This window comes from Tenrec ecaudatus, chromosome 6 (genome assembly GCF_050624435.1).
Source record: "Tenrec ecaudatus isolate mTenEca1 chromosome 6, mTenEca1.hap1, whole genome shotgun sequence".
Classification (NCBI taxonomy): Eukaryota; Metazoa; Chordata; class Mammalia; order Afrosoricida; family Tenrecidae; genus Tenrec; species Tenrec ecaudatus.
In genome coordinates, this window is record NC_134535.1 from 34,556,813 (window position 1) to 34,584,264 (window position 27,452).

The following is a 27,452-nucleotide window of genomic DNA, read 5'->3' on the forward strand; positions in this document are numbered from 1 at the left end:
ATGCAGTGTAATTGTCAGAAATTTAAAACTACTTCCATGGAGTAAATGTTATAAAACTTTATAACTATTGGATGTATTACATTAGATATAAAGTCAAAATATGATGAAGAAAGGAGCCTTCGAGAAGCTGACAAACAAAGAATGACCCATCTGACAGAAGAATTGAACAGAGAGGTTACAACAGTTCAAGATCTGAAGACTGAACTGGTAATTTGGAAACCATTTTGGGGTTATAATTTCCTAATTTATAAAGCCAATGGATATTCTGAAGTGAAAGTTCCTAACATATAATCCAGTTGCCAGCAAGTCGACTTCAATTTATGGCTACCATATTCTTATCAGAGTAGAATTGTTATCTGTTACTTTCCAGTGGCTGATTTTTCTGAAGTATATCGCCAGGCCTTTTTGTTGTTGTTGTTTTTTTTCTGAGGTTACTGGGTTAGCAACCTTTTGGTGAGCAGCCAGCTGTGTTAACTGTTTGCATCACCCCAGGCTCCTTGGGTAAAATGGAGGGAGTCAATCCTGTGTAGTTCTACCCACATTATATATATACTGTGTATCTTTTTTTTTTTAGTAAAATAGAATTTTATGATGCATAATCTATAATCTTAGTATTTTTGTTATTTTCTTCTTTTAATTTTAACAGTCTTTTGTCTCTTATATTCTCTATACCCGATTCTCTATTTCTGACCATCCTTTGTGCTTTAATGTTACAGATCTAGCTACCTTTAGGATACACTTAATTACATTGCTAACTTTCACCTTGAATTCACCAAGTATAAAATTATTTCCTTCATGACTCTATCTCTCTCATTGGCATCATACATCCTCACACTCTTGGGCTTAATCTTGGCTCTTCATTTGACGCCTTTCTTACTTTTACGTAATAAATGTATGAGTCAATGATCCACTACATCAACCAGTAGCAAACCCTAAATATACTTCAAGATACTCCATCTTTATTTCTGGAATGGGATATTATTCGATAATATAATATCTCTTGTATGCTTGTAATGACCAATGAATAAGCTTCGTTGTGAAGAAGAGGAAAACAAGTAAAGTACTAGAGGTAATTTTGAGTTTACTAGTGTTCACCTTGGGAGGTGATAATATTAAATTTGAGATAGATTAAGCAAAAAGACGAGGCCTTGGTTTATTGTGGGGAGAATATTTGTGATTAATATTTTGATTCCAATTTTATTAAATCATTGTTTTCATTTGTATCCCTTTGTAGTGAAGTCATTCTCAAAGTCTGAACTATTTTAGTTCTTCACTTTTAATAAAATTATGTTTGTTGCTTCACAGCTTCAGAGGCCTGGCATAGAAGATGTCGCAGTGCTGAAGAGAGAACTGGTCCAAGTACAAACGCTAATGGACAACATGACCTTGGAGCGTGAGAGAGAATCTGAAAGACTGAAAGATGAGTGTAAAAAATTACAAGCAGACTATGCTAACTCAGAGGTAATCAAATTCTGGGTGCTTATGTCTGATTTATATGAACTTGTTTAGCATATTCTGTTAAGTGAAACCAGAGTTTAAAATTTTTCTGATTGGTCTTACAAAATCGTAATTTGTCTTTATTTCACCTGAACTATGTAATAGTTGAATGTGGTATGTGTGGCATTATTGTCAGTCAGTTTTACTTTGACTTAATGAAGGTAGACACTTGGAGAGAAATATTTGAATAAAATAGCGTTTTTCTTTCAAAAATTGTATATATTGTGGAGAGATGATATATTTCAACTGAAATTTACTGATGATGGGTGGTAATTGGGCTTATATCCATTTGGGTAGAGAGAGAATGATTTCATTTTCTACAATAATTTTACCTATGTTGCTTAGACAACTTACATGGAGAAGACTTATCCTTTTATAGGCTAATTTCTGATTGATAGATTTATGGAATTGTAGGGTTGGAAGTAGTCTTAAAAGTCGTCTAATGTCACCCTCCATGTAGAAGTTCCCTTTGTAGTATAGACATTTCTTCATAAATCAGCCATTCTACTGGCCTGGTTTAGATCTCCTGTCAGAAATTATACAGAATAAATTGTTGTGCTTTTCTATATAAGGAATTTGAAGCCAGTTTTTATTTGCCCTTCAGTCTTTTCTCCTCCAGGATAAACAATCTTGGTCCTTTTATAATTTCACACAAGCTACAACTGGTATATTAAATCCTTTATATTGTTATGTCAGCATATAAAAGCTTTAAGATATGTGGTAAAGATATTTGTTTAAAAGTAGTAGCCTTTGTCTTTTTTACCGTCTTAGGAGATGCATTGTTAGGACTGCTATCACTTAATTTTTAAGCCTCTTCTATAATATGGACCTCCATTATTCAGATTTTCTTTTCTTCTTCTTTTCGAGCATGTTATTGGGGCTCTTACAGCTCTTACAACAATCTGTGTTACAATTGTATCAAGAATATTTGTACATATGTTGCTATCATACTTTTCTAAACATTTACTTTGTATTTAAGCCCTTGGTATCAGCTCCTCTTTTTCCCCTCTCTCCCACCCTCATGAAACCTTGATAAATTGTAAATTATTAATTATTTTCATATCTTACACTGATTGCTGTCTCCCTTCACCATGTTTCTGTTGTTCATCTCACTGGTGGTGTGGTGGTATGTGTTATGCATTGATCATTGCAATCAGTTCCTCATTCTCCCCTCCTCCGCCCACCTTGTCCCTACCCTCCTGGTATCGCTACTCTCATTTTGGTTCCTGCGGGATTTATCTGACCTGTGTGTGGTGAGCTCTTATCTGAACCAGTGTGCATGCTCTGGTCTAGAACTGGAAAGGTGGGATGGGGGTCAGGATAGTGGAGTGTGAGGAAGCCTCAAAGAACCAGAGGAATATTGTGTGTTTCATTGGTGCTATACTATGCCCTGGTTGACTCATCCCTTCCTTTTGACCCTTCTGTGAGGGGATATCCTATTGTCTACAGATGGGTTTTAGGTCTCTGCTCCAACCCCCCTCATTCTCAACAATATGCTTTTTTTGTTTTGGGTCTTCTGTGTCTGTAACCTGATCTCATCAACACCTTATGACCACACAGGCTGGAGGCTGGTGTCCTTCTTCCATGTGGGCTGGTTGCTTCTCTGATAGATAACTGCCTGTTAAACTTCAAGCCTTTAAGATCCCAGGCACTATATTTTTTAATAGCCGAGCACCCTCAGCTTTGTTCACCACATTTGCTAATGTTAGCATTTCTATTTATTTTTTAACAAGTTTTTTTAGTTGGTGATCTAAAAACCACTCTTTATAGTTACTAACATGCCAATAAAGTATGGGATGTAAGGATTTATAGAAAATCTTTGTTCATTTGAAAAATTTGTTTCTAGTGGCCCTGGTGGCACAATGTGTAAAATGCTCGGCTGTTAACCCAAAGGTTGATGGCTCACAATCACCAGGGTGCGCCACAGGAAAAATTGAGGCACTCAGATTTTGTAAGGATTTAGCAGTGGTTTTCAACCTGTGGGTTGTGACCCCTTTTGGAGGTCAAATGACCTTTTCACAGGGGTCGCCTGATTCATAACAGTAGCAAATTTATAATTATGAAGTAGCAACAAAAATAATTTTATGGTTGGGGGCTCACCACAACATGAGGAATTGTATTAAAAGGTTGCGGCATTAAGAAGGTTGAGAACCACTGATTTAGAGCCATGGATACCCTGTGGAGCAGTTCAACTTTGCTCCATAGGGTCACTATAAATCAGAAAGGACTCAATAGCAGTAGGCTTGGTGGTTTTGTTTTAGTATCAATGGGGGTGGTGGTGGCAGTGAAAGTTTACAGAATTCATACACATAGGCATATGAGGCTTCAGATAGATTTCCTGAAAACTCCATCGCCCAATAGAGCATGAACCAACCAGTTGGTCCCGTATGTTTACTATTTTTTGTCTGAGAAGAACTGTGCTACACAGTTTTCTTTTCTTTTTTTTTAAAGGAAATCATTTTATTGGGGCTTGTACAACTCTTATCACAATTCATCCATACATCCATTGTGTCAAACACATTTGTACATATGCGGCCGTCATCGTTCTCAAAAAATGATTTAATAAAATTGGATTAAAATGATTAATCACAAATATTCTCCCCACAATAAACCAAGACCTTGTCTTTTTGCTTACTCTATCTCAAATTTAATATTATTACCTCCCAAGGTGAAAACTAGTGAACTCACAATTACCTCTATTACTTAGGAGTAATCAATGGTCAGAAGGGAAACTGAAGCAAAGAAAAAGATTATATATGTACTTTCATTTTTTGAAAAACATATTTGGGAATATAATTCACATTCCACAATTCCAAAACTACTACCATTTAGTCGATGCTGACTTGTAGCAGCCTCATAGGATTGGGCAGAATTGCCCCTCCGCGTTTCTGGGCCTGTAGCTCTGGGAGTAGAAAGCCCTGACTTTCTCTCGTGGAGCAGCCAGTGGTTTTGAATAGTTGACCTTGCAGTTAGTGACCAAAGCATAACCTCCTACACCAACAGGTCTCCTTTAATTCACCTGGAGAGTGTGAAAATATTTCTGAATAATATTTTATGTAAGAATTATCCCAAGCTTAATTTGGAGGATTTAAAATATATTATATCTTCATGTATGTTATATGCCTTTTTATACAAGAGGACTCCAAAAAATTGGGGGGAAGTTTTGTTAATTTTGAATTTCATTTTCTCACAAGCTTGGAGCGCCTCATACAATGAGAAGCAGTCACTAAAAATGAAAAACTTATTACTAGAGTTGTAAGAGACTCAGAGTCAAAGGATTTATTTTTTCCCATTGTTAGTTTGCCAAAAGGGCTAATTATAGAAAAAAGGATTTTTTCCCTCTAGAAAAGGTGTTTTTGAGAAAGAAGAAAAATAGTGTGAAAATTCATTTTTTTAAACTTAGGAGCTGCTCTCAATGATTTCGTAAGATTTATATTTTCAGATAAATGTAGAAATAAAATATTTTATTCTTCAAGTCATTGAATAGGTGAATCATGTTTCTAGTAAAACAAGGATACTTCCCACTTAGTTGATCCACGACTTGCCAGTTGGTAGACCAGAAGCGTGTCCTTCTGTTGGACATGGGTTTGCTAGGAGTCGAACCATCTCGATGGCACTGAACAATAGTAACAAAACAACTTAATTGGTATGTGGTGATGATAAAGAAACCTCGGGTTATGTTATTTGAAGTCTTAGGAAAGTAATATTATCAATGGAAACAAACACTTTTTAAGTACTGTTAGGTTTTGCATACTGTGTTCCCATTGTCATTGAATTGATTCTGACTCAAAATGATACCATAGAACAGAACAGAATTGCCTCATAGGATTCCCAAGGCTGTAAATCTTCACAGAAGTGTACTGCCATATCGTTCACTCAAGGAGCAGCTGCGAGGGTCAAACCGCTGAGCTTTCACTCCATAGCTGAGTAACTACAGTGCCACTCAGGCTCCTCACATGCTGTTCTAGAAACTGTACATACATGGTCATATTCATTCCCCATAACCTTGTAAGTTAAATATTAAGTCTACTTGACACGAGGACTCTGGGGCAGAAGGAGGTCAAATAACTTATTTACAGAGATGTATGTACATACCTAAGCTAGGTTTTAACCCAGGCCTTACCCCTAAGCCTGTGTTCTTTCTTTAGTGTCATGTGGTCTCCCATTGTAGCTGGTCTCGTGATTGCCTTTTAAGTAAGATTATGCTATTGATCTTGACCTAATGCTTGTTTTCACTTGATTAATTTTCCACATTACATGTTGTCATGCTGAATTGAGTAGTAGCTTTTTTGTGATACGTCTCATACCATGTCCATATGGAAAACAGTGCTACAAACAACTCCATTTGTTGGTAGCTTTTGATGACTTTCTTTGAATGTATTGTCTGTGTTTCATTTATTAACAATCAATTCTGTATGTCTCAGTTGAGTGTATGGTGAATTCCAGCACTTAAAGAATGTACAAGAAAAAAATTACATATGCTGGTGGTTTTACTAAACATAAGTGTAGGATTAAGAAAAAATATTTTAAAAGGGATTAAAAATAGCCAAAATTGCACTGATTTTTAGAGTTGAAGATACGTAACCTAATGTACATTTTGTTAGATATGTTTTTCTTATTTTGATGAATATATATTTCTGAATTCATTCATTGACTTTTTTGACTAGCTAGTTTAAGTGGCATATAGAAAAATAACTACTTATGAAATAGGAAAGTACTTTATAAAAAGTCAGCTATTATGTAGATTAAAGATTGAGGATTTTAAGGTTAAAAAAGTATTTTAAAATTATCTACATTAATAAAACTGTCACGTTTGTAATCAACTTATATTTGGTGTGTCTTTAATGGAAATTATATTTGAAACAATAAATTCCTTTTCTAATAAATTCAGATTAAAGTTTAAAAAGCTAAAATGTTTGTAAAGAAATAAAGCAGGCACAATTTTGTCCATGTATAGTTACTGAAAAAGAATTATCTTTTAAAAATATGCTAATATGAGAAAGCAGATCTGGTAGGATGTGTGAACTTTTTATTGTCTTTAATGTGTTTGTCAGTCTTGGCTTCCATCTTTCATCCATCATTGTATTATTTTTTTCTGCTTTCTAATGGAGATGCTTAAATTGGAGGTAATGTGCTTTGGGGAGACTCTTTAATATTTGTTATGCCTTTAATAGAGTTCATTTTATCATCACATGGTAATTTTTTTGTTTTAAGTATGTTTTAGAACATCGATAATATGGTCAATTTTATCTTCTTAAGTAAATTTTCAGCTATCTATAGATGATTATTTACTACTAATGAAAGACTATTAAAACAGACATATAGTAAGAGCCCCCAATAAAATGATTAAAAACAAAACAAAACCAAAAAAACATTTTAATTGTAATGCATCACTCAGATGGTGGCACAGAATATTTTTACTTGGTTATTTTATAATTTAAAAATTTCTAATCAAAATTCTATGTTGAATTTAGTCATATGGCTTCAAGAAATTACTATTTTATAGGGTGTGATATATTGTTTCTACAAATGCCTCTCAACTGAACATCTACTAAGGACTAGAAACTTTTAAGTGGCAGGAATAAGGAAGTGAGTTAAATAGAGTGCTTGGTCACTGTAAATTTATTTCTTTATACTGTGTCTCAGTATATAAGTATTTATCAGTAGAGATTTAAATGTGTTATTTATAAGTAGAGATTTACATGTGATAGTTTACATTATTTTGGGATAAGTTGGATTTTGTGCTACAAGATTAAAGCAATAATTTAAAATAGCCAAAATGTCCCCAAATACGTATTAACGCCCATAATGTTACTAACAGAGATGATTCTGAGTCAACATTCTTAGTCCTATTAAGTTGAAGTTATAACATTAGAATTTATGTCATGGTAACATGATCAGTTTAAGTCAGAAAATATTAGAGTGTAATTTTAAATTTTAAATAGTTAAAACTTCATGAATATTTAAACATGTCCTTCTTGGGAATATGTGCAAAACCGTGTAAATAGTCACCTTCGATCTGAGACGGAGCACTTTGTTTAAGGTATAAGAAGCAAGGTGACATTCTTTTTCAGTAGTTTTAGGATTAGTACATTTAAATAGTGTTCTTCTTTCAAAGGCTAGGCTATGCACACTTCTCAGACATGTTGCCATTCTTGTCAACTGTTTTTGCAACTTCAAAACCAGTTTGGAAAGCACCTAAAATATTAATTTTAACAATTTCTGGATATTAAGATAAAATAAGCATAAGACTTTGAACATTTAGTTCAGTTTTCTACCTTGTTTACTAGACAGTTTTTAAAATTCAATACTAAGGCCACTACAAATAGTTGAAGTCAAACCACCACTCAAGATCTTTTAAATGAACAAGTTAGTAAGTACATAAGTAAACAAACAAACATGCCACACACCAGTCTATGCAGAAAAAGAGTAGCAAAAAAAAATCTATGAGTTATTGTGTGATTGTTAAAATAAGTTGGTAGTTTCCTCAACTTTCTCCTTCGAAGACAAAGGCAGTCATTTGTAATTATGTATATGAGATTGTTGGGGTTTTTATTAACAAAGAAACTTCTGTATATTTCTTCAATATAGTAGTGCTTATTTAATAACACGGAAAGGAGACAATGAAAATAGTTGTAACTTTATGAAAGTGAAAAGTGAAACCCAACCTGCTGCCATGCCCTATAAGACTGATTAGAATTGCTCCTTAAGGTTTCTGAGATGAAAACTTTATGAAGAAAGACAGGCCCTTCTTTCTCCAGGGGGCTGCTGCATTTGAACCCCTGATCTTAACACCAGAAGCCCAACGCATAACCTACTATGCCATGGGGCTCCAGTAAACAGTAGCCTCAGTAAACAATGTTAGACATCAATTCATCTGCTTCTTCCACTTGGAAGAGTCTATATCTCAAAGGTGAACTTTTTCTTTCATATGAGCAAGGCTTTCATGTGTAGGAATTTTGTATTTCTAAAATTTTTGATACCTCTCTTATATTATTATTAAATAATCTAATTATTTTAAAATGATAAAACTGATTTTCATATCTTAAAATGTTCATATACACTCAAGCAAAATTTCAGTTTGGTAAATTCTTTGTACAAATATGTTTTTTTATATAATCAGATAATTGAATCACCCAAATTAAACTCTGTTAGATATGTGCAAATAATATATTTTCAAAGTAAAATATGAAAGCTATGCTATAGAAATCGGGAGAAAGTGTATACAGACATAAATTTCTTTATTTTTCTTAAACACAAGAGGTTTAAAATAAAAGATTTCAAAGCCAGTAAATTCAAGTTTGCAGTTTGGTGCTTATTTCAGACATCTAAGCAAACTTACACCTTTTGTTCATGTGTTATTAAATAAGTGATGTGGTACATGTTGGAAAAACTTTATAAAGTGGTGTGCAGCCAAAAACCAGATGGCGTGGCAATAGGGTTATTAAGAGGAAGAGTCAAGTTCATACTATGAAGTATTATTTCAATTTCAGAACAGTAACAGTTACTAGAGCTATGAACTCTTCTAGCCCTTATGTAGTACTCTTGCTCTTTTCGTGTCAGTTTGACATTATTATTATTATTCTTTTAGGCTACAATACACCAGCTAAGGAGTGAACTTGCCAAAGGACCCCAGGAAGTTGCTGTGTATGTGCAAGAACTACAAAATCTTAAAAGTTCATTTAATGAATTAACACAGAAAAATCAGGTGAGAATTTAAAAATGCTAAATAATGGTGAATTGATTTTTTTGGTATCTTAACTTAATTGTATGTATTCTACTTATCCATTAACCCGAGAGCAACAAGACTACTTATTATGTGCTCTTAGTGTATTCTCTCTTTTTATAATGAATGAGGAGGAGATATCCTTTTATAGGGCGGAGGCAAGTATTGGTATTAGTGCTTTTCACCATGTCTAGTTTTTTGGTGGTCGTGGAGCAGTAATTTATTAAGCCATTTCATTTAATGATGAAATGATTAATTTGAATCTAATATTTTGGTAAAATATAACAGGGAAATCAATAAATAAAAAATAAACAGGTATATGTAATTGACTCTAAACTATTAGCTTAGTAGTTGATTTTCCAATATTGATCATTCTTGGTTTAATTTCTATTTGTTGACATAGTAAAGGGTCAGTGAGTAAAAATCTTGCTTGAGTGCCTTTTAATCTTTAGTATATTCCTGTAGCATCTTGTAATAAATAGTCAGATGCATCATGTAATTTGGTTGTGAAAATTTTTTTCCCCCAACAGTTTTATTGGCATATAATTCACACATAATACAATTCAATAGTTCAGTCACATCAAAGACAAAATTTTCTTACATTAGAAGTGTATGTGTATAAATGTTCTAATTAGATGAGAGTAAGTAAAAAAAAAACATTGCCACTAAAGTTCCATTTCATACATGCATAATTTATTCCAAACTGAAAAGATGTAAACATGTCTCTACAATCAGTGGAGTACTACACTCAGTACACCTGTCTTCATTTCAGTAACCAAAACCAACCAACCAACCAACCAACCAACTGAACAAACAAACTCACTTTCATTGAGTCAATTTCAACTCACAGCACCCTTACATGACATGGCAGAACTCCTGTTTCCGACACTGCTCCTACAGAGCAGCTGGTGGTTTTGAACTGCTGACACTGTGCTTAGCAGTTTAGTCTTAATAAACTCACTGCCATTGATTGAGTCAATGCTGACTCATAGCAACCCCTGTGGGTTTCTGAAATTGTTAACTGTTTGCAAGTAGAAAGTGCAGTCTTTCTCCTTCAGAGTTGCTGCTGTTTTCAAACTGTTGAATTTGTCAATTTGAGAGGATTAAGAGTGAAGGGGTACAGTCTAGCTTGTCAATCAAGTCATAACCAATGAGGCCTCTTTGTGGGCATGGCCTGCTGAGGATTCTGGGAACTCCAGTGTTCCTCCTTGGAGGTGGGAGACACTCTCCCTCAGCTCACTCCCTGCGAGACAGTGTTGCGGAGAAGACACAGGGAGAGAGACTTTGGAGCCATAGCTAAGCCACGTGGAGACCCTTGTCAGCACTGAGATGCTTACACTGCCACTGGATCCACAAGACCTTCTACCCACTGGCCTGCGATCTTCCTGCATTTGGTGTCATTTTATGTGTTTCATGAGTCTGAAGAGGACTTTATAGATTGGTATTGGACATATGGGCTAATATTGGACTTATGGACTTGATCTGGACTGGACTGGACTGGGATGTTTTCTCAATTTCAGTTGCTCTTGTATATAAACCTCTTTCTTAAACACATATACATATTTATGAATTTATTTCTCTAGCCTACCAAGATTAACATATGTGCCCACTCCAAAAAAAAAGGTGATCCAATGGTCCAATGGTATACAGGAGTTATAGATCAATTTCATTAGTATCACATATAAATAAAATTTTGCTGAAGATAAAATGGTTGCAGCAGCACATCCACAGAGAACTACCAAAGCCGATTCAGAAGAAGACATGCAATTAATCATTGTTAATATCAGATGGACCTTGGCTGAAAACAGGATCAGAAAGATGTTTACTTGTGCTTTATTGCATATATAAAGGTATTTGACTCTGTGGATTATAACAAACTGTGAATAACATTAAGAAGAATTGGAACTCTAGAACTTAATTGTTCTTATGTGGAACCTCTACATAGACCAAGAAGCAGTTGAAACAGAACAAGGGGACAGTGAATAGCTTAAACTCAGGAAAGATGTGCATCAGGATTATATCCTTTTACCATACATATATGGAAAATAAGCGTTCATATTTTCATAATTGGAAAAGGTTGACAACATGAAGAAGAACATGACATCAGAATTGGAGGAAGATTTATTAAGAACTTGCAGATGACAATCGTCTTGCTTGCCAGAATAGAAGTGGACTTGAAACATTTGCTGATGAAGCACTTACTGATGAATCACTTATAGCCTTCAATATAGATTTCATCTCAATCATCAAGAAAACCATGATCCTCACAACTGGATTAATAAGTAAAATCAAGATAAATGAAGGTAGATGTTATTAAGGATTTCACTAAACCTGGATCCATAATTGACACTCATGAAAGCAAGAGTCAAAAAAATAAGACAATAGATTGTGTTCGGTTAATTTGCTATAAAAGTATTGAAAAGAAAAAAATGTCACTTTGAGGACTAAGGTATGTCTGACCTAAGCTATGTTATTTTGAATCACCTAAAATGCATCTGAAAGGTAGATAATGACTAAGCAAGACTGAAGAAGAATGATAACATTTGAATTGTGGTGCTAACAAAGAATGCACTACCAGAAAAGGGAACAGATCCATCTTGGAAGAAATACAGAAAGCTTCTTAGTGGTGAGGGTGATGAAACAACTCTCATGTACTTTAGATGCGCTGTCTTGAACTAATAGTCCCTAGAGAAGGACATGCTATTTGGCAAAGTAGAGGTCAGTGAAAGCAAACTAAACTAAACTCCCTGCCATGGAAGGGATTCCAATTTCTAGCAACCCTGTAGGACAGGGGTAGACCTGCTCCTGTGGGTTCCTGAGACTGCATATCTTTAGAAGTGAAAGTTTCACGCAGACAGTGCTCAATGGGTTGGTCTGACACAGTAACTGAAACAACGGGCTCAATCCTAGCAGACGTGAGAGTGGTGCATTCCTGGCAGTCTTTGTTCTGTTGTACATATGGTGTCTGATCTGGAACCAACTTGGCAGCACCTAACAAGTTACAACAGTGAATCTGCAGATACTTTACATATTACAAATTTAAAAAAAATTTAAAAGTTAAAAGTCAAGTTATTAAATAATAACATTTTTTTCATGTTGAATGACTATTTTCCAAATAAAATTCAAGGAAAACAAGCATTGTTATAATTTTTGAAAACCACTCTTCTCTCTAGCTTCTAAACTAAAACCAAACTCATGGCCTTGAAGTTGATTCCACTGACTAGGTTCCAAGTCCTAGTGCTCTTATAGGACAGAGTAGAACTGCCTCTTTTTGAGTTTCCCAGACTGTAAGTCTTTGTGGGAATAGCGGCTCTCATCTTTCTCCCCCGGAGTGGCTATTGGTTGCAGACCTCCGAGCTTGTGGTTAGTAGCTCAGTACGTACCCATTACCAATGCGCGATAAATTGAATATTACATTTCCTGTTGCATTCGATCTGTTTTGATAGGATTTAAATATAAGAAAAATTTGGCCACTCAAATATGTTAGACAAGGAAGGGATGCTTTTTCAAATAATTATAATTATTTTATTTGATGATATAGTAAAATTACTAAGACATAGGTTCGTTCTCAAAGGTTGGTTACAGTGACAATTCTAACACTGTACTAATGAACTTTTTTACCCTAGCATTAAAATTCACTGTTCTGTCTTGTCTATTGACTGGATCCTTTCATGTACATGATTTTATAAGCTCATAAATCATAAGTAAAGTACTGCCCCATTAACATATACAAATTTCCCAAATATTGATATATATCACATAAAAGAAATTATATTTATTAGTATCACCACTAATGCAGTATATGGCCATAGATGTATACATGCCTGTCCTCCTCTGGCTTCCCTAATACCATAAGGCAGGAGTCAGACCACCTCCATACTCCATATTTCCTTATCTATTTTGACACCCACCAACCATTTCTCCTATAGCACTAGATTTCTGTGGTTGGCAATTCTGTTTGGTCATTCATTGCAATAGCCACATCTAACTCCCTTACAATATTCACAGTTACGGGGGTTTATTAGCGAAGTTAGTAGGTTACCATAAGTCAAGATCAGCAAGCTGTAAGCACACAATCACTGATCTCCTTAGCCAGCTGCCTAATCTTTCTTTGCTCCTCAGTCTCAGCCATGTGATCCCTTGGTATTTGCCACCAAGGCCCAGAAGCCAGCCTGCCTATTGTTCTGTCTCTCAGTTCTATAGTCTGGTCCAGGAGAAGGTACCCCATAGCCTTGGCACTGGCTCCTCTGAGTGTCTGTATCATAGTCTCTGGTGCATCTGGTTTTAGTGCCTTTCGTCCCTTTAGACAGAAATCTTTGGAGTACTCTTTCAAATGGTCCTGTAATTTCTCTGTGTCCAGATGATTCCTATCCACGTATATACTGATGAATGGCGTTCATAGAGATGTGGTTCTCTTTTAGTGGACCATATCTCCAGGCCATGGTATTTTCAGTTGCTTCCTATGCATGTGGACATTGAACATTGAATAAGGAAGACAGAAGAAGAATTGCTGCACTTGAAATGTATTAAAAATACGTGGGTCTGCTAAAAGGACAAATGGATGGATGCTCCTTAAAGACTAGGATGGCAAGACTTGGTCTCAAATACTTTGGACATGTTTTGAGGAGATACCAGTCCCTGGAAAAGGACAGCATGCTTCGTAAAGTTAAAGGGGCAGTGAAAGAGAGGAAGGCCTGTAATGAGATGGATTGTTACAGTGTCTGCATAGATGAACTCAGGTACAGGAACAATGGTGAGCATCGGGTTGCTGTGGGTCAGAGCCAACTCAATGGCACCTAACAGCAACAGCAAGGAAAATGAAATCTTAAATCATGTGTCTCAGTCATAGTCTCTGGTAGAGTTTAAAGGTGTTTCCAGAGAAACACAGAGGGTGTGGCTTGGTTCACACCTTCTACTAACATCTGGATTGGGCCGCATTCTAATTCTGTAACATAGAACTCCCTCCTAAACAGGGTCATAGCCATAGGCATATGGTACAGAATACATCACATAAGGAATTATGGCTAGAAGGGTCATATTGATAGACTGTAGTGATTAGCTTTGGGTTGCTAACTGTGAAGTTTGTAGTTTAAAACCACCAGCCACTGTAGGAGAAAGACAAGACTTTCTACTCCCATAAAGACTTACAATCTTGGAAATCCACAAATGGCAGTTCTACCCTGTCCTATAACGAGTCAGAATTGACTAGGTGCAGTGAATTTTTTTTTGTGGGGTGGGTGAGGTGGTTATCTTAACTATTCTGATCAGAATAGGCTTTATGCTTTGGGAAGCGGTCAGCCTTATGGTAGGGGTTACAAGTTTTCAAAATTTTTATTTTAAATTACAGTTTTATCAGCAATAAATAGATGAGTGATAAATACATTTTACTCCTTAAAAGCGACATTTTTTTTTCCATACTTACATCTGAATAAGTCATAGTTTGTTAGTCATCCTTTCCAGGGAAATAGTGTTGAGAAAAAGAAGCTAATTCAACATTATAACAATCACATAAATACGTGTTCTTGTGACGGCTGTAGTCCTTTACGCAACAAGTGTTTTATTTATAGATCCCTTTTTTGAAATATAGGATATTAAGAATATATTTATTTAGGGGTCAAAACTTAAAAAAAAAGATAAATTTTACTCCTTTAGCCTGATATTTTCCTAGGTAAGATAAACTATTCTGTTTGAATATGACTTCAATGGATAGTTTTGTTTAAAGTTTAAAGATTATCTTTAGGGTAATTGTTAAGGAGTTTATCCATAAAGCCAAGAGACTGTCACAATTTGGAATTCTGTTCTGCATTTTCTCCCATTTGATCAGTGTTCTTCCATGGAATCTTTTATCACAATCTTCAGTAATGGTAGCTGGGCACTATCCAGTTCTTGTCACTCGGCAAAGGAGGCTATTAGCCACAAAGTCCATCCTCTTCCTGTTCTCGACACTTCTTTTTCTTTTGCTCTAGGTGAATAGCGACAATTGTTGGCTTGAGTGGCTGCTTGCAGGTTTTTAAGACCCTAGCCATTACACCCGGAACTCGGGTAGAACAGAAGCCCTGAACAGAGGCCGATTAATGAAGTCCCATGAATCTGATAGAGGGGTTAAAAGAGTTAGCCCGCTGTTAATCAAAATACTGGTAATACAATTTAGGATTTTGTCTTTAAAATTTAGGTTTGTTTAAAAAAAAACCAAATATAACACCCCTACCCTTGCAGTAAAAATTCCGTTTAAACTTAAGCACTGAAAATGTTCTAACTCAGGAGGCAATCAAGGCCATTTATGTAGGCATGGAGCCTGAGACCTCAGGGTAGGGATCTAATTGCTCCTGGAGAAATGTAGATATGAATTGATGTTCTGATAATCTCTTGGGGAAAGGTAGACTTTCTGTACGAACCTTGTGTTCTTTGCTCTCTGATCATTGTAAAACCTCTTAATCCCCCTACCAAGTTGCTACATAGTTTAAGATATATATTTTATTTGATTTTCATTGAAGCTTTGAAACCATTTGGAGATAGCAAACCTCACTGTTTCCCTTTTCTCCAGCACTTGCAGAAATAAACTTAAAGAGTTTGTTGAATCAACCTGGTCTCTGTCTTTATCTGAAACAGTTTCAGGCAGTCTGGACCTTTTGTCTCACAGCAATAAAACCATGACTTTAAACCTTTTACCAAGGAACCAAATCTTATGAGGTTTTTAATTATATGCAAGCATCCCTTAACAACTACTGTGTGTGTGTGTGTGTGCATGTGCGCGTGTGCCCGCATGCACATCCTTGGTCGTTGTAAATATACACATCCTAAATTTTTGCCAGTTCAGTTCTACTATAGGTGCACAACGCACATTAGTTAAATATAAAAGCATGTCTTTAATCCTTGAATTATTAATCATTGTTAATTTCCATTTCCACCTATCTAGTGGTAATTATTAATAAATGGCCCTTTATTTCCCTTTTGTTCTCTTTTTATGTGAGGTCAAATATTTGTCTTTTTATGATTAGCTTATTTCACTTATTTATAACCTCCAGCTTCTATTAATCTTAATAATGCCTCCTATAAGTATAAAAATTAACATATTTTCCTCCTAAAATACTTTTCTCTGTAGGACCTGTTAGGGCAAATGTAGAGTGGTATCTGCTTTCCCTAATAATTCTTATTATCTGCTCTTTAATCCTCACCTAATGACCTTAGCAAAATATAATTGGCCATAATGCCATCTAGGTGTTTTGCATTTGGAAATATCTGTACATGGTGTTTTGAAGGCTATTATATAAAATAACCTTGGGGAAGCTATCAGTGGGTACAGACAACATTGTGTGAGGTAGGTAGTATTGTGAAATAATTTTTTTATCATTAAACCCATATTTTTTAGTGATTGGCATTAAAAACATAGAATAATGGGAGTATTGATGGAATTTTCTTAATTGTTGGTAATAAAAATAATATCTTACATTTAAGCAAAAATATGTTGCTCAAATTAAGAAATTATTTCTTATACATTCTGAATGAAGTCTTATTATAAATACAAGACTAATGTAGGTCATTGTAAGTGACTGAGTTATTCTTTAGGGTCACCTTTTCTGTCCCTTGTTGCCCTTCCCATTAATTTTGTATTCTTATTTTTACTATAGCAACAGTTTGATACTTACTTTTTCTAAATTTTAATTGTTAATAGAAAATTAAATAATAACTATTAAGTAGATAGAGCATCAACATTTTTACTTGAATTAAATCCCCAGTGAAAACGTCATTGCTGTATGATAAGACCCTGTCATTTATTTGGTCAACATTTATGAAATGCCCACTGAAGTCCAGTATTGTGTGTGCAGCACCCTGAAGCTGAAATGACACATATACATGGTCTTAGTTTCAAGTGCTCCTAATCAAAGTGGGAGCTGGGTGGTAGAGGTGGTTCTGTGGTTGTGAATTGCTTCTGTTGCAGTGTAGTGATAAGAGCAGTGATAAAGTTGGGTGTAAATCTCAGCTTCTTTACTGACTAGCTGAGACACGCTCTTCTGCCGAGAAGTGTTATTATACCCATTTGCATCTTAGGTTTGGTCTAAATTAATACATGTTGAAGCCTGGCTTTGAGAAAGCACCTTAGTAAAATGCTAATTTTTGTTGTCATAAGTTTTAAGTATGGAGACACAGAATTTGGTCAAGAATTTGGTAGAAGGTTTCCTAACCTTGCTGTTTTGGTAGTTGCTGCGCAGTTCGTCCCTGACTCCTGGTGAGCCCTTGGAGAACACAGGAGCACTCACTGCACAGGAAAGCAGGGTTGACCTTTGTAGAAGACATAACTTTCTAGCTGAGTCTTGAAGGGTACCACAGAGTGTTTCATGGGACAGGAGTCTCTAGTGTTCCCTTTTGAGAACTAGATAGATGTACAAGAAGTTATGGAAACATAAAAGAACAAACATTTTGGCCTGCTGAAGAACTACAAGTACTTCAGCTTGCCTTTTCACCCAGTTGTGTTGAGGAGCAAATGAGATTAGATTACTGAAACCACTGTGTAAGCTGTAAAGCATTAAAGAAGATGCCATTCTTCTTGCATTCATCTTCTTGCAGGGGTAATCAAAAGGTAAATAAGAGAGACTAACCGAGAAATTTTCTCATTAAGAAAATATGTCCTAAGAACAGTTGGTGAAAAAAAATCAAAGAATGATGAGGCGTGTTGAAGGAAATGTTCTTTGGCCCAAATACTTGTAAGATCAGTTTAACATTCATTTCATAACTTGAATTTATAGCATGTGGTTTACTGTCTTTTTTGATTTAGAGTGCCTTAATTGTGTTGTGAAAATTTATAAAACTTAGAATGTTAATAGATGACTGCCAGTTGGCTAAATCGTATTAAGTACTTTCAACTCCTACTTAAATCATCTTTAATATGGAGAATGATAATGTTATCTCATATTTTGCTGTAAGACTTCATATGGGCATGTACAATGGCTATTATTATTTTCATTAATCTTTTTGTAATTAAAAATGTCTTAAAAAATTTAGTCATGGTCTTGCTACTGGTTCCATGAAAAGATTGAAAAGTTTGTAACACTGAGTACTGTTTGCTCTCCTTACCTCAAAATTTATCTCCTCTCTTTGCTGTCTTATATAGCCTTAACATCATCCCTCTGGACACTGCTGCTTTTATTATATACTTTTATTTGATTATTTACTTTAGTTCACTTTAGTCAAATGTTCAAGAACTTTTACTGTTGTTTTTCCAATTTTGTTTTCATTGCAAAAGCTCAGCTAACAGCTTTGCCGTTTCTATACATATCACTTGTTGCAGCCTCATTTGTGTGTGGTGTATACTTGGGGCTCCAGAAAGTTCTTGGCAAAATTCCATGAATCTATTCATTCTGTTTTTACAAAAACTTTTTGAAAGTTTATTTCCGTTCTTAGTATAGAGTAGATGGGATGGATTTAACTAGTCCTTAAATTTTTTTGACATTTTAAAAACTAATCTCAAATTAATTATTTTTGTGATTTTTACAAATTAGTCCTATATGATTTTGAAAATTTTAGTTTTAAAAAATAATTAAGAAATTTAATTGAATATTTTCTATTACATTTCTTGTTTTGTATTATGGTTAACGTAATTTGAATTTTTTTATGTTTGTCCATTTCATTTAGATTGTAGTCTGCTTAAACAAGTTTAATTGTTTTATACTATTTTCCTATTCCACTAAAATGCATATAAGTGAGTGTAATAAATGTCAAGTAAATGTTTTGATAGGACCTATTTTGAATTCTTAGCATGTATGTCTTTTGAAAATTGAGGTAAAATTCTTATTAATGCCTTGTATTTTTCTGTGTTGTCTTAAAATGTACAACATTATTTGTTATAAGACTATTAATATCAAACTCCACCATTGACTGGATTGATCATTCCAGATCTTTTATTGAAGGTGTTTGTTTTAAAAGTTATACATAATAGTATTAAGTTACAGAAGATTGGTAAGTGGTATCTTTAGATCATTACACTTACATGTGTTGATATTTCAATTAGTCTGATCATTTGACACCAGATGCTTGCCTTTACAAACAAAAGAAAAATAAGGAATTAGACTTTAATATAAAATGCTAGAAAAGGAAATAAATTGTTAAATTGATGTTTCAGAATTTGACTCAAAAATTACAGAAGAAAGAACATGACTATACACAATTAGAGGAGAAACATGCTGAAGAATCTGTGAGTAAAAAGAATTTACAGGCAAGCCTTCATCAAAAAGACCTAGACTGTCAACAGCTTCAATCAAGATTATCTGCTTCTGAAACTTCACTCCAGAGAATACAGGCAGAACTGGGTGAAAAGGGAGAAGCTGCTCAAAAGCTGAAAGAGGAAGTGTCAGAAATAGAGACTCAGTACCAACATCTTAAGGCAGAGTTTAAACAGCTACAGCAGCAGAGGGAGGAAAAGGAGCAGCATGGACGACAACTCCAAAGCGAAATTAACCAAGTAAGTGATCTGAATTTTATTTAGTGTAGCAACTCTGTGGCTTCTCTCTAGTGTGACTTTTAAATTGTTTTCATTCTTCTTTTGCACTAACTCTTAAAAGTTACACTGTAGTGTTCCATCAGTTTTCAATTAATTAATTTAATTTGGTTTCCTGTATCTGTAAGATGAGGGAAAATTTATAGTATATGCCTTACAGCTTTGCTGTGAAGTGTTTGTGAATGTCTCCTGATAGACCTGGCAAATGACAAGCACTTGGTAGGTGTTACAAAAGCAAACCACACTGCCATTGAATCTATTGCCCTTCCTAGCGACCCTATAGGACAGGGCAGAACTGCCCTTGTGGGTTTCTGAGGCTATATGCCTCTTAAGAGAGTAGAAAACCTCAACATTCTCCCTCGGAGAAGCTGGTGGTTTTGAACAGCTAACTTTTGGATTAGAAACCCAGTGGTTAAACACCCAATGCATTTCGTACAATGCTTCAAAAACTAAAACACTCACTGCCACCAAGTTGATTTTGACTCAGCAGCCTGAGTAGAACTGTCCCTGTGGGTTTATAAGATGATACGCTACAGGAGTAAAAAGCCTCGTCTATTTCCTCCAGAGCAGCTGGTGATTTTGAACTGCTGCTTTGTGGGAAGTAGCCCAATGTGTAACCACTACATTATCAGGGCTCCTTGTTAGCTATTAGCTTTGATAATTATTCTAAATTATTAAATATCCTTTAATTGAAAACTTCTCACTTTTTTCTTTTTGCTACTAAATTAAAAATATATTTTTATTGGGGTCTCTTACATCTCTTATAACAATCCATACATTCCTCCCTTCTTGTAGGTAAGGTGAGCATCACAGAATGGCAGATTGTTAGAACAAAGTGTTCTTGTATTAAGGGAGTACTTGGGTGGAGGCCCAATGTCCATCTGAAACCTTAATTCTTAACATATAGCTGTGATTACATAGTTCTATTCTCTTCTTGTTTTATATATGTGTGTGTGTGTGTATACATATATATTTACATATGTACAGGCCTCTATAAATTTCCTTTGACTACTAGTTCTTTCCTTTATTTCCTTTTTGCTTCCCTTTTGTCCTACCATCATGTTCAGTCTTCATTCAGGTTTAGTAATTCTCCGCTGCTACATTACCCTTGATTGCGCTCCACTAGCCATCCTATGACCTTCCTTCCATTGATTTTAGTTCACTTATTGTTCCCTTCTCCCTGGGTAGGCCCCCCCCCCCTGCTTCCTTTCTCCCACCTCCCTTAACCCCATATCCCCCTGGAACCATAGGTTCTGTTCTTTTAATCTCCGAATTATTTATCCTGCCTTTCTTATCTAGATAGACCTGCAGATACATTAATAAGTGCAAAAACCAGGCAAAGCCAAATAAACCAACAAAGGAAGTCAAAACCAACAAAACAATAAGAACAGCAAAAATCAAGAACAAAATAACAGTAACACAAAGAAAGCCACTGACAAAAATGGAAAAGCCTATAAATAGTTCAAGGTCTGTTTGTTGCATTTACGAGTGTTTTCCACAGAGCCACACTCTGTCTCCCAACTTTAATTTTGGTATTCCCCGGGGGTTTCATCACTCTGCAACCTCTGCTGCAGCCCTCCGTGCCTCGCCCCAGGGTGATGGGGCCAGACCGGGCACTGTTCCCACACTGTGTCTCCAGTGCTGTCCCCCGCAGCATCATGGTTCAGTGAGGGACACCGTGTCCTGTGGTGGGGCCAGCCCTACGGCCCTCCCTATGTGTTATCTGCTCTGAGCAGGAACATTGTCTTTATGGCTTGGTGGGCTAGGATGTCCTTCTCCTCCCTCTCCATCCCTTTGTGTTTCTCCCATGTGCTCTAATCTGATGCACCCCTCTCTCCAAGCTGGAGCCCCAGTGCTGATCTCTGGCTTCAACCCGATGCGCCAAGATGTGAATACAACATAGTGGCATGTACCAGGGAACCAGTAGAGAGGTCTGTGGGACCGGCCCCAATCCCAACTATGTGGACACTCCTTCGCCCTCAGAAGAATGCTGCTAACTTTGAAACATACAATTATTGTAAAATCAATATTGTAAAGATTAGATATTTTGAAAGAAGAAAATAATATAGTAGTAACTATTTTTTATAGGTAAATAAGGTGTCAAAGGAGCCTTAGTGATATAGTGCTTAAGTGCACTGAGGCCAGCAAGCAGTTCAAACCCCTAGCCACTCTGCTGGAGGAACATATGGCAGTCTTTTCCTGTGAAGAAGATTACAGCCTCGGAACCCAATGGGCCAGTTCTACTCTGCCCTTGAAGGTCTCTGTGAGTCAGAATCAGCTCTTTGACAATTGATTTGGTGTAATATCTGTCAGATATAATTATCTGTCATTGACTTGTAACAAAATTACAGTTATGAAGTAGCAGTGAAAATAATTTTATTTTGGGGTCACCACAACATGGGGAGCTGTCATTAGGAAAGTTGAGAACCACTGCCATAGAGGGTTCTCTATTAATTGGCATTCACTCAATGACGATGAGTTAGGACTTTTGGTTTTATAGTCTATTAAAATTAGTTGAAACATAAGTACTTGGAGGAGATTAAAATAATCAGGAGATTAAAATCCTTTTTTGTTGTTAATATATAATTTTATTTACAATTAGTCCTGAGATTATGAACAAGTTTGGTTTATAATTTTTGGGTCTTCAAGTTGAATTTGAACATAAATTGGAATATTACTAGGGTTCATATGTGATGTCAATCAGTCATCTTTCTCCCACAGAGCAGCTGGTGGGTTCGAACCACTGATCTTGTGATTAGCAGCTCAGTGTGTAGCCCAGTTTGCAACAGAGCTGAATTTATATTCATATGAGAACTACTTGGAAAACAAGTGTGAGTCATTATACAATTTGAACAAAATAATCAGTGTCACTACATGGTATTTAATTCACTTAGTTGTCTCTTCTCCAACTAAGCATTGCTCTTATCTCTCTCCTAAGGAAAAAAAACCAGTTTTTAAGCGCACATACATGTCACTTTATTGGATCATTAAATTTACCATAGTACAGTATAGAATCATAATTTATCAATATGTCTATCTTTACCAGACTGAATTCTTTGTGGAGATTTGTTATCCTCACTATCTGGTGCAGTGCTTGTGAAATAGCAGATGTTTCAGTGAGTGAGTGGATGTGCAAATACAGACATTTATAGTGCAAGGAAATCAAAGTTTGGAGATAGCAATAAATAACTTGCATTTGAATTTTTGTTCAATAAGCAAATTAAGTGTATTCTTTGCAAAAGACAATGTAATTCATTTGCTAGGAAAAGTAGCAATGAATAGGAAATAGAAATTACATTGAATGATTATATAGATTGCAAAGTACATGAAAATTACAAAGCTATCTTATGTAAGGGGACTTCGATGAGCTTATAGAAAAAAATACATTATCTTTTAGTTCCATTTTTTCCATGAGCTTTTTGTTGAAACTCCTTTATACGATGAGAATATGGAGGAATTTCTCTTGTTTTTTTTAAAATAGTACTTCATATGAAGAAATTAGTTTATTCAGGAAGAATTTGTGAGAGAGGCGGTGCTTGAAATTGTGAACAATGAGTAGGATTTTGACAAATGGTAGTTTGAAGGCAGGAAGTTATTCAAGGCAGAGAGAAAGAGAGCAAACTAATGGTAAGAAACTTTTAAGAAACAGGAGAGGGTATTGATTTGGTCTTGGGTTAGGGAAAGGATACTAGTAGTGGTCTGTGGTGACTGACGGGTATGGATAAGAGTCGTGGTCTCTTGGGGCTCTGCTGAGCACTAACTGCGTACACCACTTGGGGAGCCTCTATTTTTAATACGTACATCTTGAAACTTCTCTCAGAGCATTGTGAAGCCACATTGATGACCTTTTTCAAATCCACTAACACTTCTCTTTGCCACCCGTCTGCTCCCCGCACCCTCCTTTCCTTTCTTAGAGTGCTTTTAACATCTGTCCTCCCCAAGGCTGATTCTGAACTCATTTTCTTCCTTAGCAAGGACTTTGGAAGCCACTTTATTTCAGTCTTTTTGGTCTCCCACCTTCCTTTTTTTTTTCTCATTCTTTATAATACTTTACACTAGGTAGTCACTTATTTGCATTTTCTGTACTATCAACATTGAACTTTGCTCTTCATAATATCAGGAATTTGGAATGGTGCAAATGATTTGTAATTGACTGTTAATCTCAAGGTTGGTGGTTCAAACTCCACCCCCCCCCCCAGCTGGCAGATAGAAGAAAGACTTTGCAAATTGCCTCCATAAAGATTGTATCCAAGAAGATCTTTTAGAGTGATTCTTCTCCACCACTGGGGGCTCTGTGAGTTAAAATCAATTCAGTGTCATGCAACAGCGACACCAACATTCTATTAGAAATCCCACAAGTATTGTTTTAATCTCTTTCTCTGATATCTAAATCAAACGTACTGCCATCGAGTTGATTCAGACTCAGCGCTATAGGGTTTCGGAGACTATAAATCCTTATGGAAGCAGTTAGCCTCATCTTTCTCCTGTGGAATGGCTGGTGGGTTTGTGCCGGACTTGCAGTTAGCAGTCCAACACCGAATTCACAGCGTCACCAGAGCTTTATCCCAACAGGCTTTAGCGTATTTGTTTAAAGTGGCTTGGCCCCAGCTTTCCCTCTTTGGCAGCTTTAAGACTCATACCTTTCTTAAAGGTTAGACATTTAATGAGAACCGTGGAGTTATGAATGACAGTTATTTATAATGCATAGCTTTCCCTTACTGTCTCTCTTTAGAGAGTCTTCACTTCAGAGCAACGATTGTCTTTAAGAAAAAGGTTCTCAACTCTGCACTTTTGAACACCTGGAGAGATTTGTTAAATTACCGCTGCTGAGACCTGATCCTTCTGGCTTGGGTCAGTCACAATCTCTGGTGTAGGCCTGAACATTGGTATATTTAAGTTTCCTGTGTAGCTGAGGTTGACACCTGTTGCTTTTCCAAAATTATTCTTTTTGAAAAGTGATATCTGAACTTCTCTGAAATTAGGTATCATCTGGTGCTTATTACAAAATCATGTATTTCTGGGCTCCAGCTTAAACATACTAAATCTAACTTTCTCAGGGAAAAAATTAGTCATCCATTTATAACAGTGTCAGGAGATTTTTATTAAAACATTTAGAACTGCGGTTCTCAACCTGTGGGTTGTGACCCCTTTGGGGTTCAAACGACCTTTTCACAGGGGTCACCTACGACCGTCGGAAAATACATGTTTCCGACGGTCTTAGGAACCGAGACACCACTGCTTTATTGGTCTCCAGGTGGGTCTGTCCACATGCAGATACACCCACATATGAGTACCCGGGATGAAGACTGTGACACATGCTACACCAGGTTTCTAGACAAAATTTCATTTACTTATAATTAGAAATGAATATTTCACAATCTATTATTATATAGTGTTTTTGTGATTAATCACTACACTTTAATTATGTTCTATTTGTAACAATGAAAATACATCCTGCATATCAGATATTTACATTGCAGTTGATATCAGTAGCAAAATGACAGTTATGAAGTAGGAACAAAAATAATTTTATGGTTGGGGGTCACCACAACCCGAGGAACTGTATTAAAAGGTTGCGGCATTAGGAAGGTTGAAAACCACTGATTTCTAAAATAGAAATGAGTAAAACCTTTTAAGAGACTAAGCACCTACATACGTGAAGGATAAAGACCTCTTTGTTGCTATGTCTGAATCAACTTGATTATAGTGGCTTTGATTTGTTTCATGGATTGGACTTAACTCGTCGGGCTGTACGAGAAAGCTTGAATACTTGCTAACCCACTGCGTTGCCTCCGTGTTGGTGCAGAGCTGTGCTGTGCAACCTTGGTTTGTGCCTCCGTTCCAGAAGCTGGCAGAGGCGCTGTCAGGGTCCAGATAGGGAGCGGGAGTGAAAGGAAGGAGTTCTCTGCTGCGGATTGCTGTGTGTGTTAGCTGGAAGAGGTGCTTTGCTTAAAGTCAGCTTTGGTTTTCTTAGCCAAGGATGGAGGGAATGTTCTGATAAAGAACACACTCGCTGCTATTGAGTCACTTCTAACTCAGCAGCCGTAGGCAACTTCAAAGCAGGAGGAAATAGTTGGTCTGCTTTTCTTATAGAACTTTTACCTTTTTCTTGCTGTCAGTGGCTTTTCATGAAGTAGGCGGGTATATATGTGCAACTGTGGCACAGAGTCCAAAGAGGTCTACTTTTTTCTGAATGACCATGAGCAATTGTATTTTGTTCGAGTGCCCTCACTTGATTTTAAGAGCGGTGTGGAGGCTAGTGTGCAGCGCTTGTTCAGTGCCTGGGCCCTGCCCTGCACTCATTTCTGCAGCAATGTAGAAATCAGTGAAAACTTGTTCTTTTCTTAATGGAAGGAAGCCAATTTGCTTTTCTCCCTTTCTCTCCTTCCATAAAAATCAACTGCTACTCCTGCTGGCATCAGAGAAAGTAAAGAAATTGGGAGTGCGAGGACTCTTATTAGCCTTAGGACAAAGTTCTTTGATCTTAGCTTGATGGGATTTTAAAGTTAATGACTGAGGATCACATGCCTTGTTTTTGTATTGTTTTGATTGTATTTATTTATTTTTAATTAAAAGATAATTTTTGGGGGCTCTTACAGCTCTTAAAACAATCTATACATCAATTGTATCAAGCATATTTGTACATGTGTTGCCATCATTATTTTCTTGTACTGTCGCCCTTTCCCTGCAGTTTCTGTTGTTCATCCCCCTGGGGTGTGTGTGTGTGTGTGTGTGTGTGTGTGTGTGTATGTATATATATGTGTTGATCATTGCAGTCAGTTCCCCCTTCCTCCCCTCTTCTTCCCACCTTCCTCCTACCCTCCTGGTATCACTACTCCCATTCCTGTTCCTGGATCCTGTGTGTCGTAAGCTCATCGCTTATCTGTAACTGTGTGCATACTCCGCTCTAGCCCGCAGTGAAAGGCAGGACTGGAGTCATGATCGTGGAGTGTGAGGAAACCTCAAGGAACCAGAGGAATATTGTGTGTTTCATCAGTGCCTGACTGAGCCCCCGTTGACTCTCCCTTCCTTGTGACCCTGCTGTGAGGGGATGTCCCATTGTCTACAGATGGATTTTGGGTCTCTGCTCTGACCCCCTCATTCTCAACAATATGGTTTTTGTTTGTTTGTTTGTTTGGGGTCGTCTGTTACCTGAACCCATCAACTGATCTCACAGGTTGGTGTGCTTCTTCCTTTGAGCTTGTTGCTTCGTTGCTAGATGGCTGCTTGTTTAATTTCAATCCTGTAGGACCCAGACGCTATATCTTTGGATAACCTTTTTTTCCCAAGCATGAGGTCATCTTCCATTTTATTCAAACTGATATTGTAATGGCAAGCCCTTAGACCGGGCTTGTTTTGGAGCCAGCCCTGCTGATTTTTTCCAACATTGATTCATTTCACCCTCCCAGCAACCCTGCCAGACAGGTATGATTATTATCCCCAATTTACAGAGGAGAAAATCGAGGCCAAAACAAGGTTCATGACTTGGATAAGTTCGCTCAGCTAGTAAATAGTCCAAGTACTATTCGCATCCAACTACCAACAATATTCCATTCTTTGTCTATTGCAGAAGAATTTCTGCTGAAAAAATTTAGTTTGGCTCACACTAATTACACAGTGATTATAATATTTTGTTTTAAATGTAATACTTTATGTTTATTAAGAGATCACCTGCAAATGTGAGTGCTTGGGAAGTACTTTGAGGCTCTTATCTATTGGATAAATCCAACTTAAGAA

The 27,452-nt window shown here is 36.4% G+C and overlaps 1 protein-coding gene across 1 annotated transcript in view; it reads left to right on the forward strand.

The window, feature by feature from the left end:
* The window catches only part of EEA1 (early endosome antigen 1), a 150,581-nt gene that overhangs the window by 70,288 nt on the left and 52,841 nt on the right, over window positions 1-27,452 (forward strand). The window contains exons 8-11 of the mRNA XM_075551182.1: window positions 86-207; window positions 1,306-1,461; window positions 9,089-9,205; window positions 19,341-19,679. Of these exons, the coding sequence (XP_075407297.1) occupies window positions 86-207; window positions 1,306-1,461; window positions 9,089-9,205; window positions 19,341-19,679 (734 nt within the window). The remainder of the gene's footprint in view (window positions 1-85; window positions 208-1,305; window positions 1,462-9,088; window positions 9,206-19,340; window positions 19,680-27,452) is intronic.